We start from the raw sequence: 16,020 nt of genomic DNA on the forward strand, positions 1-16,020 counted from the left end.
TATATATATATATATATATATATATATATATATATATATATATATATATATATATATATATATATAATGAAAGACATTCTCATAATTATGAATTGTGTTGTAAAACTATGAAGAAACAAAAAAAATGGCAATTATGACATAGTATCTCATAATAATGAGAAAGTTTATCATAATGACCAAATTTATCATTAAGAGAGTTTATTATTATGAGAAAATTTCTCAATATTATGAGATGTTACAGTAAATCATTATTACGTGAAAGTTTCTCATTGTTATGAGATTTTAAGTCTTTATGTGAAAGTTTATTATGATATTAAGTTTCTACTGTATGTGAAAGTTGTATTATTGTGAGAAGTCATTGTTATGCGAAAGTTTTTCTCAGTGTGATTTATCTTTTAACTTAACTGAGGCAAAAACAGGCTTCCACAGTTTTGAGCAAATAATTTTTAGGCATCAGCTTTGCTAAATGTTGATAAATGACTCCTTTAAATGAGATTTAAAAAAAGTAAAAAATAAATCAATAAAAATCAGTTAGCCAAACATACTGATGAATACAATGATGTTTTGAAGTGTCAAGTTAGTATGTGGGTGTGTTTAGATAGAAGAGCCAAAAAGGATCCTTTGTGCCGTGCTGCATTTTTGTGTGTGGTCAGCTGAAGCTCTGACCAGCACGTCGTCACACCCGTCTAGATTTAGATGCGTCTCTATTGTGAGTTCACAGTACAGAATGCTACTGTTCTCTCGGGAACAAATGGAGGATGTGACCAGTTCCCTACACCCGACGGGCACAGACCTCCACCCCTGCCGGACCGATCTAGTGTCAGTTATGTGTCTCTGCTGCCTCTGGCTGACTCATGGCTGGAGATGACAAACGGGGCTCGTTTCACAGTAAAACGCAGATCTCCTGAGGCTGTGTTATTGTAGAATAACAAAGTGTAACTCAATTGATATGGCAGGGGATTTGTATTGAGAGCTCTGAGACTGTTTGTTTGCAAGTTATAATTTTCACCTATCCCGAAGTGGCCTCATAAAATATTTAGATATTTAAGCCACACTTTAAAATGGTTGAATGTAATTAAATTACAAAATATCAGACCAAGAGGCACAAGCAAACCTTTATAGAAAAACATGTCCTAACAAAAAAAAAAAAATATATATATATATATATATTAAATTTTTTTTAAATGATAAATCAATACAGATACACTGTTCAAAATGAAGAGAAAGCAATTCAAATAGTAATGGATCATGTCCATTCAGTAGTTAATAATCCTGTGTGAATTTACTTCATGCATTTACTAAAAATCACATTGCGGCAAGTTAAATGTAATGTACTGTAAAGTGAAATTAGTTCTGAAGAAAATATGTATGCACATGCTTTGATATTTTTCATCTAATATATGAAGTTATAAACCATATATGTGAAACACTCCTTTAGTTTGAGTCAAAAGTCATTTGTAATTAAACTTGATAATAAGCAATTATGCATGTTTTTTCTGTGTTTTGTTATTTTTTTAAAGGTGTGGTTCACTGTTTTTTTTTCTAGGCTTGATTGTGTTTATGAGGTGCAGTTTAACATGTGTTAATGCTTCGTTTTTAAAAAAACACATTATTTTTTCACATAATTTACCTTTATTCCACACAGCTCTGTCCCTTCTCTGAGAACCGGGCTGATCTTTTCCTTCTTTTATGAAGTCCTACCCTCAGAAATAGGCAATGGGATCTGATTGGTTAGCTAGCCCAGTGTGTTGTGATTGGCTAAACTACCTCTAGTGCGCTTCTTAATGTCCCGCCCCTCTCCTCAGCTGCATGTGCTCCAGTTGTATTGTAAACAACGTGTCGTTAATATAGCTTATCAGGTTGAGCCCGATTGAGAAGCAGAGGATATTATTGAAGAGGATCGTGCAGAATCATGCCTATATAAGATCTGTATTTCTATGAATAAATTGAAGTATTGAGAATACATGGACTGTGTGTTTTCTTACTTCCCGGCCGTATTTACACTTGCTAAGGAGACTGAGAAAATTTCACGGTGGCAAAGAGAATATCGAGGGACCAAATTGTTATTTATTAACACTTACTAATGATGATTCAGCTTTTTCAAGTTGGCCTGTTAAATAGAGTGAAAAGATGTTTTTGGCGAGTTAAGTTTGTGTACTGCATGTGTGTGCGTGTGCATGTAGTTCACTTGGGTACAAAGAAACAACAGCACAGCTCAAAGTCTGGTTTAAAGGGACAGTTCACTCAAAAATCGATTATGTACCCTCATATCGTTTCAATCCTGAATAAGATGAAACACAAACGATTTACTATAATGCTGAATTTGTGTCATTTTTGAAGCTTGAAAGCTTCTGTTCCAAGTTGTTACAACTGCATGAAAAAAAGCAGCATGAACTTTGTCAAAATTTCTCTTTTGACAGAATGACTGACGTAACATAGTTTCTTAGTCTATAACCATTAATGGATCATGTAGGATTTGTTACACATTGTTGTATGTTACATTCGGTTTTTAAAAATGTCTAAAGCTCAAATTCTAAAAAGCAATGGCCTTAAAATTATTATGAGATGTTTGAAAAGTCATTATTATAATTATAATATTATCTTATTAATAATTAATCACATTTATATAGCGCTTTTCTAGGCATTCAAAGCGCTTTACATTGTCAGAGGGTATCTCCTCATCCACCACCAGTGTGCAGCATCCACCTGGATGATGCGACGGCAGCCATAGTGCGCCAGAACGCCCACCACACACCAGCTTATTGGTGGAGAGGAGACAGAGTGATGAAACCAATCAGCAGATATGGGGATTGTTAGGAGGCCATGATGGTCAGAGGCCAATGGGCAAATTTGGCCAGGATGCCGAGGTCACACCTCTATTCCTTTCGAAAGACATCCTGAGATTTTTAATGATCACAGAGAGTCAGGACCTTGGTTTAACGTCTCATCCGAAGGACGGTGCTTGTTGACAGTATAGTGTCCCCTTCACTATACTGGGGCATTAGGACCCACACAGACCACAGGGTGAGCACCCCCTGCTGGCCTCACTAACACCTCTTTCATTATGAAAAGTAATTTTCTCCCCTTCCCCACAGTGCAGTTGATGATGCTGAAAAGAGCAAATTCACAACAGTTTGGCATGCATTCATGGGCTTTCACAATGTTGCACGGCATCCTAAATGAAGCATGTAATGTCTCATACTAATAGCAAAGCACCTACCGCTCAGTGAACTTTTATGAAAGATACATGAGTCATTTTAAATTCCTAGTATAGCTTCTCTCAATCTTACTTTAAACTGAACAAATAGCCTCGGAAGAACAGTTTTTGCACATTCATTGTCCGTACATCTCACTTCTTCTCACTTATTTCCCAAGAAGGAAACTAGCTTAAATTCAAGATTTAGTTTCATCAAGCTCAGTGCGGTCTGAACTGAGAACAGTTAACTCATTTAGGCAGGAATGTCCTTGAACAAGGCAGATACAGATACACAAAGACTTAAGAGCTTGCATCCTTTATTGAATGAATATTCCTTTTCATAAAATAAATGTTTTGCCATATTTGAGCTTTTTGGAGTTGTTTGTAAAGCATTTTGTTTTGGAATGGGTGAAAAGTTAAAAGCAGACAGATAAAGCAGCAGAGTTGCAGCTGTTATATGGCATTTCATGATTAATTAAACCCTGCACTTTTGGATTTCTACAGTTGAAGAAGGAAGAGTGAATGACCAAACCTCCCTGTAGGAATTAAAAACCGCAGATGAGATATGCTTAATACCTCATACAGTAATTATTGAGATTTTTGCGTAAATCATCCGGATTTTAGGACTTTCTCTTTAAAAAGACTCTAGTAATCTAGAGTCTCCTGGGATATAAAAGAGCAACCTCTGAGCAATACAAATTTTCCTCTGGGTCACCCCATGACAAACTATATATCCTTGAAGGAGAACAATATGAGTTTGGGAATATTGCCTCTCAAACGTCTTCGCTCCTTTCTTTAGCATCACATTAGCGTGCGCATGTTAGCAACACTGCAAAATCAGTGACATCCTTGTGACTGGCATTGTATCACTCTACAACATAAAAAATGCTCTATAACCAACTATCATTCAACCAAGTAAAGGAATACAGGCAAATACAGAAGTCTGTGTAAAGGGATTTGTAACCCATAGACTCTGCAGCAAGCTTTGGAAAAACCTTAGTATGTCTACTGTGATCAAAAAAGAGATTCAGCATGAATAAGAAAAAGGGATAAAAGATTTTATGACTCCTATATGGTTGTCTCGGGTGTAGCAGATGTCTTGATATTAAATGTGTAGGTGAGAGTGTGAGCTGTTCACGATATTGTTAGTTATCAGCACAACTTCAATATTTCTCTGTGGGTAGTAGATAAAACCCGACTGTCCTCATTCGATTCTCTCCGCTGACTGAGACTGAGTTTGATAAAAGACTGCAGAGAATTATATCTTGTTTCCCCTCTGACAGTGAATTGCATGCAATTTAATGGAATAACATTTTAACTTTGTAACTGTGCCAATCTAAACAAAGACAGGGTGAAACATGTGACCTTTTCCTGTGTTTTTGCTAGTTCTTCATCATGTGAGTATCTGAAGTGCATGAATGCCGAGTGTCTGCCCAGCATGCTCCCATTTTCTAAAGCTTCTGAATCCAGCCAAGCTGGTATGGAACAACATTTCACACTGTTTTACATTTCCCTGGTAAATGCCAGGTTTAGCTGTCCCACATGGCACTACAGGAAATACCAAATTGGGGATGGGGAGAGGATGCGAAAGAGAAATTATTTTACATATGACCACTCGACCTCCCTCTGTCTCTCTTTCTCCTATTCTTCTCAGTCTTCTCATCCTCAGACAGTTAAAGCTGACTACTGTACATAATCATATCTGTGAAAAACACGTCTCATAACCTTCAACAGTCACTTGCTTCTCTTCACTGAACTAATGAAGGCCTTTGAGAATTTGTGTTTGACTAAAACTGAAAAACTAAATTAATTGTATAATTGATTTCTTGTACTCATGGGATAATGTTTATGCTAAATGTAACTGATCTGAGAAAGCTTCCTTTGATTTATTATATCAAGAGTTCCATAACTGTTTTGCATAGAGTGGCCGCGATCAGCCCCGTCGAAGCCATAACGTGCTGCAGACGTGTGCAGTGTAAATAGCTTCACTGATTACAACGGAAGTGTTTTTTTAAAGTGCATATACTCGTGCATATGATGTTCTTTGTCATATCTGTGAAAAACACGTCTCATAACCTTCAACAGTCACTTGCTTCTCTTCACTGAACTAATGAAGGCCTTTGAGAATTTGTGTTTGACTAAAACTGAAAAACTAAATTAATTGTATAATTGATTTCTTGTACTCATGGGATAATGTTTATGCTAAATGTAACTGATCTGAGAAAGCTTCCTTTGATTTATTATATCAAGAGTTCCATAACTGTTTTGCATAGAGTGGCCGCGATCAGCCCCGTCGAACCCATAACGTGCTGCAGACGTGTGCAGTGTAAATAGCTTCACTGATTACAACGGAAGTGTTTTTTAAAGTGCATATACTCGTGCATATGATGTTCTTTTGTAATGTAAATGTTCTTTGCTCATTTTCTGTTTGAATAACTGAGGAAATGTAACTGTTTGATTAACCGCTCGTCATCAAACATTTCAAGAACATTCTTCCTCTCCTGAAAGATTTGTGCATGTCTCTGTCTCCTCAGCGCCATCACAAGCCCCTACTGGCAACTCCTAACCACTTGAGAGACCTCTCGAGCTGTCTTAAATAACTGGGAGAGTAAGAGTGATTCTTAGCTTTAAGAAATATGATAACTTGCTTTTATACTTAAGTTTGAAAGTAGAAGTAAATGTCATGAATTCTCAGCACTTAAGACTAAAATGGTACTTTGAGAAGCTTGATAAATATGGGCCCAGATTTGTTAAAAAAGAATGATTCATTTAGGAATAAAACACATCTTTATGAGTGAATCACTGAATCATTCACTCAACTGATTTGGTCAAAAACAGATTCGTACAAGAATGTAAAATTTATTTCTGAGTGAATTACTTACTCATTCTGTTAGGTTAAAAACAGATTCATTCAGGAAAGAAATGTCTTAATGAGTGAGTCATTGAATCATTCATGAAACCTATTTATTCCAAACAGATTCATTCAGAATGTGTTGCTCAGAGTCAACAAATTGTGCATTCATTGGCTTAGATTGGATCTTCATTGACAGAGAAAAAAAACAGATGAAGTAAACGGCAATATAGTTCTAAATTGTAAGTTTCCAATTCAAATTTATTTGAATTGTGACAAAGCAATGTCATACTTGCAATTGCTCTGTTGGTTTGGATATCAGCATGGCTACAATTATCTGCAGCACTCAATATTCAGAACAACAACTTTCTAGCTTGCAACTCTCTAAATGAATTTTCAGAAACTTGAGTTACATTTAACTGAAAAACCATGTTTACATCTGTTAGCGGCCAGTTCTTGTGCCATATGTGTGCATATTTGGGCCATGTTTGTGTGATAGGAGATAATAAAAATCAGTGAGTGGCAGGTGGATGAGCAGACGGAAATTGATGAGCTCTTTTACTGATGCCCTGCGGCTGTAGATCCAACAGCTGGAGCAACGGCCTACAAACAAAGGAGTCTTATCTACCATGAACCTCTCTCCTTCTCCTTCTTTTGTCCCTTTTCTGACATCTTCTTTTCCCTTACTCATTCCCATATCCCTGCTTTTCCATCTCTTTTCATTTAACATACCACGTCCACTGTAACCTTTACAGGTGGAAATAACCTTTACAGGTGGAAATAAAAAGCCATCTTCTGTCCTTTCTAAAATTTGCGGGCATGACTCTATCGTGCTCCTATGATGTGCCGCCCGGTCCTGCATGCTGTTTTGCTGTGCATCTCCCTGGTGTCCTCTGGCCGGTAGATGACCACATCACCCTGTGACATGCTCATAAATTATTCTGAGCACCTGCAGCTGCAGGCGTTGTGAATGAAGAAGCTCTTGCCGTTTTCTCTGGGGAGCTCCATTATGCTTCCTCTACAAACACATGCAGTTGTTTGTGAGCTAGAGCTATAGTTAAAGAATATTCCAGATTCAATACAACAGTACATGCTCAATCTTCTGCATGTGTGGCTTGATGTAGTAGTAGTAGTAATAATAATAATAATAATAATAATAATAATAATAATAATAATAATAATAATTTCAACACATTTCTTGATTTCTTAAAAGAAAATCAGGGTTACAGTAAGGCACTTATAATTTAAGTTCAAAATAACTTTTGAAACCCTAATTTTACAGTCTTGTATTAGAGTTTATCATTGTCATGGCAACAAAGTTGTAAAATCGGATATGAACTTTACACAGAAAAGGTTAGTAAGATATTTTTTTCCTCACACTTAAATCATGTTAACACACACACACACACACACAGTCTTATGACTAAACTATTGAAAAATGAATTTTTAACTTTTTTGAATTGGCTCTTTTCACTTCCATTGTAAGTGCTTCACTGTAACTCAGATGTATGCTTTTTTTTAGAAAAGGAGGGACATTTGGAAATTAATTTTTGGGTAATTAACAATGCCATGAATACTGTTGATTGAGTTTAATTTGTACTTAACCCACAAAATTCTTTAAGGTTATGTTTTGAGTGTTTAATGCAGACGTGTTCACTAGTGTGGAATTTTAATCTTCCTTCTTGCTCTCAAAATCAAATTGCTCTTGATTTCCCCAGAAAATTGGAATTTACAGTGGCTAACCATGTGACAAACTGCTTGTGGAATAAGTCAGAAATTACTCGCAGCTAGTTGTTTTTTATTAAATCTGAATCTTGTATTGGGTACGCTGGTGGGGAAAAAAAGACTACATGTGAGTGCATGGAGTATATGAATATCTTTTTCCGGAGTTTGAGGTCATTCAGTTTGTGGTGGATCCGTCTGTTGTATCCAAAGCATTTTCTTGTGGTCGGTATCGATCTGTATTGACCTGGTCCTTGTGGTTGCAGCTGTAGGCTAATTTAGCCCGCTGCTTCTTCCGTTGACATTTACATCGGCCTGTCTCGTCCTTATCGAGGGGAGTCATAAAGCAGTGCTTCACGTGGCCTTCATTTCTCTGAAATAAATCACCCTTTTACCCAGGCACTTTATAAGACAGGTACCAGAGCACACAATGAACCACTGTAGTCAGACAGAGAGTGCTTTTAAAAAAGATGCTTTGCAAGAAGATCTCAGCTGAACTCTGCAATCAAATGAAATGACCTCATGTGATGGTTACGGAATATCATGAAAAGGAAGAATATGAGAATAGAGATGCAATATAACACTTCATCACGTGGTATAAATGCTTTTTTTCCTTCATGACCTCAGCAAATTGTCAGACTGAATTTCAGTTCATCTGCCAGCTCACTTTGATTTACTGCTTCAGACTGTGTGCTTATGTCTCTAGTGCTCTGTAGAGACTGAACAATTAGAAGATGCAGAGGTGTTACTTTAGCTTAGAATAACCCATCATCCTGAAACAAAACCAAAATATTATTACTAGACTAATGATTCATACTTAAAAAGATAGATCACCCAGAAATGAAAATGCAGTTATCTTTTACTCACCCTCATGTCATTCAAAATCTCTTTGACTTTCTTTCTCCATACAATGAAAGACTCCACTGACTTTCTTTGTATGGACAAAACAGTTAAAACATGCTTCAGAATATCTTCTTTTGTGTTCTGCAGAAAAAAGTAAGTCATAGAGGTTTGGAAAAATTGAGGGTGAGTAAATGATGACAGAATGTTAATTTTTTAGATTAACTATCCTATTAATAGTCAGCTGCTGCTTCATGTATCCATCCACTGTCCAACAAAATCCTGGGACTGACAGTGGCAGATGTTGGAAATTGTCAGCTTTTATGTAGTAAGTTATGAAATTAAATACATTTCATATTCACTTGAACACTTGAATTAACCTAATTAATATTCATGAGATTTTACAATTTTGTCATGTCAAAACCAGCATGTGTGGGAAGTACCAATTTGTTAAAACAACATGACGGCCTCTTTCTCTCTTCTCCCTGTACTCTGTGACCCTCTCCACAAAGATCCCTCTGTCACACTGTGAAATCCATCAGTAAAATCAGCTTGTCTTCACTACCACATCTCCCTAGAGTGTTTTGCATTATAGAGTCTCTGGGAATACAGGAATATTGATTCAGACAATGGCCATGTGACTCCTCCTGACTGCCCATATCTTGTTTTGAACTTAAGTGTCTTAAGTGCATGTAGGTTGCAGACATTAATTATGACCTGTGCAGGCATTGAAACCAGATGTGATCAGGATATTGAACAAGAGCGCAAATCAAGACTGGCATCTGTTCATGAGGCGTTTACTGAATTGTAAAGTTGTCTATTTTGTCTTCGTCTCTCTTTTAGGGCCATGGGGTAGGTGCATGGGTAGCGAGTGTGGTCCGGGTGGAAGTCAAAGCCGAGCAGTTTGGTGTGCCCATTCCGAGGGCTGGACCACGTTACACACCAACTGCCAGCAATCGGAGCGGCCCAGCAACCAACAGAGCTGCTTCCGGGTGTGCGATTGGCACAAAGAGCTGTATGACTGGCAGCTAGGGGCCTGGAACCAGTGCGTGCCGGTGTCTATGCGCAATGTGGGCGTGCCAAGGCCAGCGGTGTGCACTCGGGGCGAAGAGGGCATCCAGACGCGGGAAGTGGGCTGCGTGCACAAGTCGGATGGCATTCCTGCGGAAGATGCCATCTGCGAGTACTTTGAGCCCAAGCCACGGTTAGAGCAGGCCTGCCTTATCCCGTGCCCACGCGACTGCGTGGTGTCCGAATTCTCCCCATGGACGTCCTGCTCCAAGAGCTGTGGGATGGGTCTGCAAAACCGCTTGCGTTGGGTTTTATCCCCACCACTTTTTGGCGGTTCGGCTTGCCCCAACCTCACAGAGTTCCGCACCTGCCAGCCGGACCCCTGTGAGGGTGAGGAGAGCCTGTACAGCCTGAGGGTGGGACCTTGGGGGCCCTGCATTGCTTCACCTATACGACAGGCCCGGGAAACCCGAGAAGATAGAGAGTTGAAACAAGAACGTAAGGCAAAGCGGGACCGGCAGGCCAGGCAGGAGCGTCAGGGCAAGCGGCGCAAAAACAAAGCGAAAAAGGAGGTGAAGGAAAACAAAGGAGAACGTGTGAGGGACAGGGTCAGGGTGAAGGGAAGGATGAGGGACCCTGAGACCCGAGAGCTCATCAAAAAGAAGAGGACGAGGAATCGTCAGAATCGCCAGGGCTTGAAGTCCTGGGATCTGCAGGTGGGCTACCAGACCCGGGAGGTGACGTGTGTTCACCGAAGCGGAAGCACAACGGTGCTCAGGTCAGCCTCGTCTTTTTTTTTAATATTCATGCATGATTTGGTTGTAAAACTGTTATTCTTTCAGTGGCTTCTTTCTGTGTGGGGAACTGTGATTTGCGTAGGTTTGATAATATATTGTATGAATGTAGTGGAAGCTATTGCAATCAACAGTTTATTGAGAGTTTTATTATTATTATTATTATTTATTTATTTTATCAATGGCAGTTTGATATCTGGATCAGGACCAGTTCTCCAGCTCTGAAATGTGTAAATTGTATTCAATTCTGATTCAGTAGTCAGCTAATGCTATGCTAGATATGCAAGTTTTTTTTTTTTCAATTTGATGTGATAAAAAAAAAAACGTGAAATCAGTAATAATAAAATTGGTCTTTTTAAAAAAATATGACAAATGTATACACTACTATTTGGGAGTTTGGGTTGATTACAGTTTGTTATTTGTTTTTGTTTTTGAAAGAAATATCTTATACACACAATATTGCTATTTTTTTATCAAATAAACGCAGTGTTTATTTGATTAAAAAAGAACAAAATTGTAATAAAAACAGTAATATTGTGAAATATTAAAACAATTCTATTTTAATATATTTTTAATGCACACAATATTGCTATTTTTTTATCAAATAAACGCAGTGTTTATTTGATTAAAAAAGAACAAAATTGTAATACAAACAGTAATATTGTGAAATATTAAAACAATTCTATTTTAATATATTTTTAATGTATAATTTATTCATGTGATGGCAAAGCTGAATTTTCAGCAGCTATTACTCCAGTCTGCAGTGTCACATGATCCTTCAGAAAGCATTCTAATATACTGATTTGCTGCTCAATATTTTTGTTAATTATTATTAATGAATGTTAAAAACAGGATTCTTAGAAGAGTTTTAAAAACAGCATTTATTTGAAGTTGACATAATTTAATTAATGACATAGTTTAATGTGTCTTTTCTGAATAAAAGTGTTAATTTCTTTCCAGAATAGAAAACTGACCCCAGACTTTTGAATAGCAGTGTATATCTATTAAAAATAAGTCAATTATTAAAATCAACAGAGCTGTCAACACTACTGCGTGATTGTTTGAGTGAAGGTCGTGATTAATCACAAAATCAATATTTGTACCGAGCCCTAACAGAAAGATGTCAACACAGGAAAGAAACTGAGACCATTGAGCCATTACATGGGGGTTTTAAAGGAGAACATAAGTACAGACTTACTGACCTTATCAACTCAGTCATGATATGTCAACACTGCCTCCTTCCCACCTGCAGTGTTTCTGCATTTCTCTCCTTGCAGTGTGAAAGCTGGTCAGTCTTCTGTTCCTGTGTGTGTGTTTGTGTGTGTGCGTGTGTGTGTGTGTGTGCGCGTGCGTGTGTGTGCGCATGCGTGTGTGTGTGTGTAAGAAAGTATAAGAGAGCAGAGAGGCAACACTAATGTCTGTTTTTGACCACAGGGATATGGCAAGCCTGCTTTCACCAGCACATACACCATGATATGAGCTGGCCTTCAGTGAGATATGCTCTTTCTCTAACACACACAAGACAAAAATACAAACAGGCTTCATTCAAAGCGCAAGACACCACCGCACATGTATTGTTCCTGTGTGTGTGTGTGTGTGTGTGTGTGCGCGTGCGTGTGTGTGCGCGTGCGTGTGTGTGCGCATGCGTGTGTGTGTGTGTAAGAAAGTATAAGAGAGCAGAGAGGCAACACTAATGTCTGTTTTTGACCACAGGGATATGACAAGCCTGCTTTCACCAGCACATACACCATGATATGAGCTGGCCTTCAGTGAGATATGCTCTTTCTCTAACACACACAAGACAAAAATACAAACAGGCTTCATTCAAAGCGCAAGACACCACCGCTTAATGTTTGACACATGCTCTCAAGTTGTTTTATTCTCCACATTACAGCTTTAGCAAATTTAACTAACCAGGTTCTTCACAGAAAGACATGCGGTATATTATAGATCCTGAGGGCTATTAATATTAACTTGTGGCATGTTTTCAAATGTATTCCTAGTTTTTATCTATTTATACATGTTATTTTACTCATAGACTGCACTGCATACTCCATTGTGGAGTATGATAATTGACATTTTAAACAGTTCTTGCAGTGGAGTTTCCCTCGAGGAAGTTTCAGAGAGTCTGTCAGTAATAGACTAACTAGAGAGAGAAATCTCATTTATGGAGCAATACTCTCATGTCAATGTGATGACCCAATCCCATTGCCTTCCCATCATTCCATCACCCTATAAGTAACTGCCTGCCTAGAATGTAATTGCATCATTCTAACCCAAAGATTTAATGGCCATCTTCCTTCAGAAATGTCCCTCATCATTTTCCTATCAATTTTCAGTTATACCAGTAAGTAGTTTTATGCAATTGATAATATGGCCTTTTTGTGCCAAGTGGTTTTCCATTACATTTGTACAGCCTGTCACTGAGAGCGTCATTTTTTAAAGTTTCATCAACGGGTTTGATTTGAAAAGCATGTTATGCTCTTATATCTCCAATGCATGCCCTCATTCTGGCTCACATGGTGAAACTTTTAATCTGCTTTAGTTGAAGAGGTATTGTCAAGTGAAACACAATTGGTGGCTGACTAAATACTTTTTTTTCCCCACTGTATATCTCCAATGCATGCCCTCATTCTGGCTCACATGGTGAAACTTTTAATCTGCTTTAGTTGAAGAGGTATTGTCAAGTGAATTGGGAATATCACTACAAGCAACTTTAGACTTTCCGAGTGAATTTCAGCAAAGCATCTTGCCCGTCAACACCCACTTTGATTGTGTTTTTGTCAGTGGTGGACAGTAACGAAGTAGTGAATTAAAGTGAATTAAATGTACAATTTTCAAGTATCTGTACTTTACTGGAGTAGTTTTATTTTGAGTAACTTTTACTTTTACGTCACTACATTCCAAAGCATAAGATTGTACTTTTTACTTCACTACATTTCATAAAACTTATCGTTACTTATAATATATCACGTGCTTCGAGATGCAGAAGCGGTGTCTGATTCATGAACGAACTGATTATTTTCAATGAACCCGTTAAATCGGTTCGCAAAGCGCACCAAACGATTCATTCACGAATTGGAATGATCCGATTGCAGCTGTTCTCGAGTCGACAACTCACTGATTCAACTGAACCGTTTAGTGCGAGTCTCCAGTGAACTGAATTCACAAGTAAGAACCGGGAGATCATGTGAGCGCGCGCGCGTCGGATGCTGTTAAAAGTAAGTTACTAATGTCGAATGTTAGGATTAATTATTGTAACTGAAAATCATATTTAGGTCAAAGCTGTCAGTTGTTTGTGAACTAAATCTGCTGTAAAGGGTGATCTGTAGCCCACAAACATGCTTGAATGCAGACACATTAACAGTCTCTATATGTTTTAGGTAAAAAACATTAAAATAACACAGATTAAATAAAATAACTCATGCACGTTCATCTTCCCCGCTGCTGTAACGTTAGCAGTTTTACTAATATGTTATGCATTTAGCCCTATGTGACATCTGTTTTTATATTGTTTGTCAGCACACATAGCCTAAGTTACCGTGTATCTGGATCAACTAGCCAAGTGACCAATATAAATGTTTATTCATAACCATGCTGAAAATAAGTCAATAATGTTAGCTGATGCTAACTGTCTAGCTAACGAGCTTGCTGGTGCTAAATTGAGGTAATTTTTTTAAAATAAAGTCCAAATATTTTTTATTGAACTATCTAGATAGGATGTGATGTTCAGAACATGGTAACCAGTGTTGGGGAAAGTTACTTTTAAAAGCAATGCATTACAATATTGCGTTACTCCATAAAAAAGTAACTAATTACGTTACTTAGTTACTTTTTATGGAAAGTAATGCGTTACGTTACTTTTGCGTTACTTTTTAAATCTGGAAAGGGCTTGCTTATTTGTTTTTAAAATAAAAAAGTTATATTTATTTGCGTTATTTATTTATTTGAAAAAGTAACTCAGATATTCTCTTGTAAATTAAAAAGTAATGCATTACTTTACTAGTTACTTAAAAAGTAATCTGATTACGTAACTTGCGTTACTTGTAATGCGTTACCCCCAACACTGATGGTAACTACAGTAATTATCAAAGTGGGAAGTGATGCTCTCTGGGGGCATTTGGCCAGGGGTGTTTATTCACCACAGTTAAGGTTTGAGAAGAAAAAAATAATTATGAAAATCTAATGATATTTTCCTTATTATATTCATTATTTCCTTATTGGTTATTTTGAGAAAATCCCAGGTATTTTAAACAGTAGGATTATAATAAAATATATGCTAATATAAAATTAAATGATAAAAGTAGCCTATATAAAACTGCAAAATAATCATTCATCTATCGGTACTTTTTACTTAAGTACACAAAAAATCAAGTACTTTTGTACTTTCACTCGAGTAATATTGAAAACTGTGTACTTTTACTTTTACTGGAGTAATATATTATTATACGGATCTGTACTTTTACTCAAGTACTTGATTTGTGTACTTTGTCCACCACTGGTTTTTGTGGACAGGATTTCAGAAGCAAAAAATGTCTGTCATGCTCGCCATAGTTTCCCCTTCTAGAGTCAGAATGGGGACGAGTCATATCTGCTTGTATTTGTTGTTATATGGGATTAAGCACAGGAAAATGGAGAGAGATGTGCACTGTCCCAGGCAGATCAGTACATTAGAGCTACTCATTGACTTCACAGATGGCTGAAATCCCCAAAGAGGCTTAGCTGATTCTGATGACCGTGTTAATGCAGCACCCTGCCCTGGATCAAATGTATGGAATGGCAAAGGTCAGAAACAAGAAAAGCATTAAAATTAGACCTCGCACCATGGTAAATGCCAGTCAAACCAAATGAATAGTTACTTGATTAGGCTCTTAATTTGTGCTCTCGTATCCACACATCTCAAATTATGTATTGGCTTTAATGCCAGTCTGTGGTTGGAGTGACTGTGGTGTAAATTACATTTTTACAAGCGCTTATGAATCCTAAATACACATAATTAAATAAAATGTCACGTTTTGCAGAATTTGAAAGCCAGTTTGATTAGAAATTACTAAATGCAACTTTTGATTAAAAACATATGTTAATTATTGTTGATTGTGGTGGAAATTACATCACAATTGAGGGTCGTAATACATTATGTGTAAAAAATACATATTTATGTATTTACATTTTCAATATTTAAAGATGGATTTTCATGTTTTGTTCAAAGTCTCTGTCTAAGACAATGTAAACCTATGTAATGTAAAATGTATTTAAAAAGTAGGACATTTTTAATGTGGCACAAAAGTGCCATTTGTTGAATAAACACGCTGCAGTGGCACTAAAATAAATATAAAACTTGTATTAGCTGCTTAAAGGTGTAGTTAAGTCACACAAATATATGTACAGGAATGGCCTCTGCCTGGATTTAATTCAACAGCCTTTGACACCAACGACACCAAGCCTCTGATTTCTTCATCTGATCTGACTGATTAAGACAAATGAGGTCTTGCTTACATGTGCTGTAGGAGCTCTAGTGAGGGCCACAATCTCAATCATAACAACCCCCAAAGCCAAACCGTCGCAGGCATTTGATGCCTCTTAATTAAAATTCATGGAAGTAGTTT

General features: G+C 37.3%; 1 protein-coding gene across 1 annotated transcript in view; it reads left to right on the top strand.

Moving 5' to 3' along the window:
* The window catches only part of LOC107555944 (thrombospondin type-1 domain-containing protein 7A-like), a 122,097-nt gene that overhangs the window by 44,124 nt on the left and 61,953 nt on the right, over nucleotides 1-16,020 (top strand). The window contains exon 2 of the mRNA XM_016238905.1: nucleotides 9,453-10,398. Within this exon, the coding sequence (XP_016094391.1) occupies nucleotides 9,453-10,398 (946 nt within the window). The remainder of the gene's footprint in view (nucleotides 1-9,452; nucleotides 10,399-16,020) is intronic.

This window comes from Sinocyclocheilus grahami, unplaced genomic scaffold, assembly GCF_001515645.1.
Source record: "Sinocyclocheilus grahami isolate Dianchi unplaced genomic scaffold, SAMN03320097.WGS_v1.1 scaffold550.1, whole genome shotgun sequence".
Taxonomy (NCBI): Eukaryota; Metazoa; Chordata; class Actinopteri; order Cypriniformes; family Cyprinidae; genus Sinocyclocheilus; species Sinocyclocheilus grahami.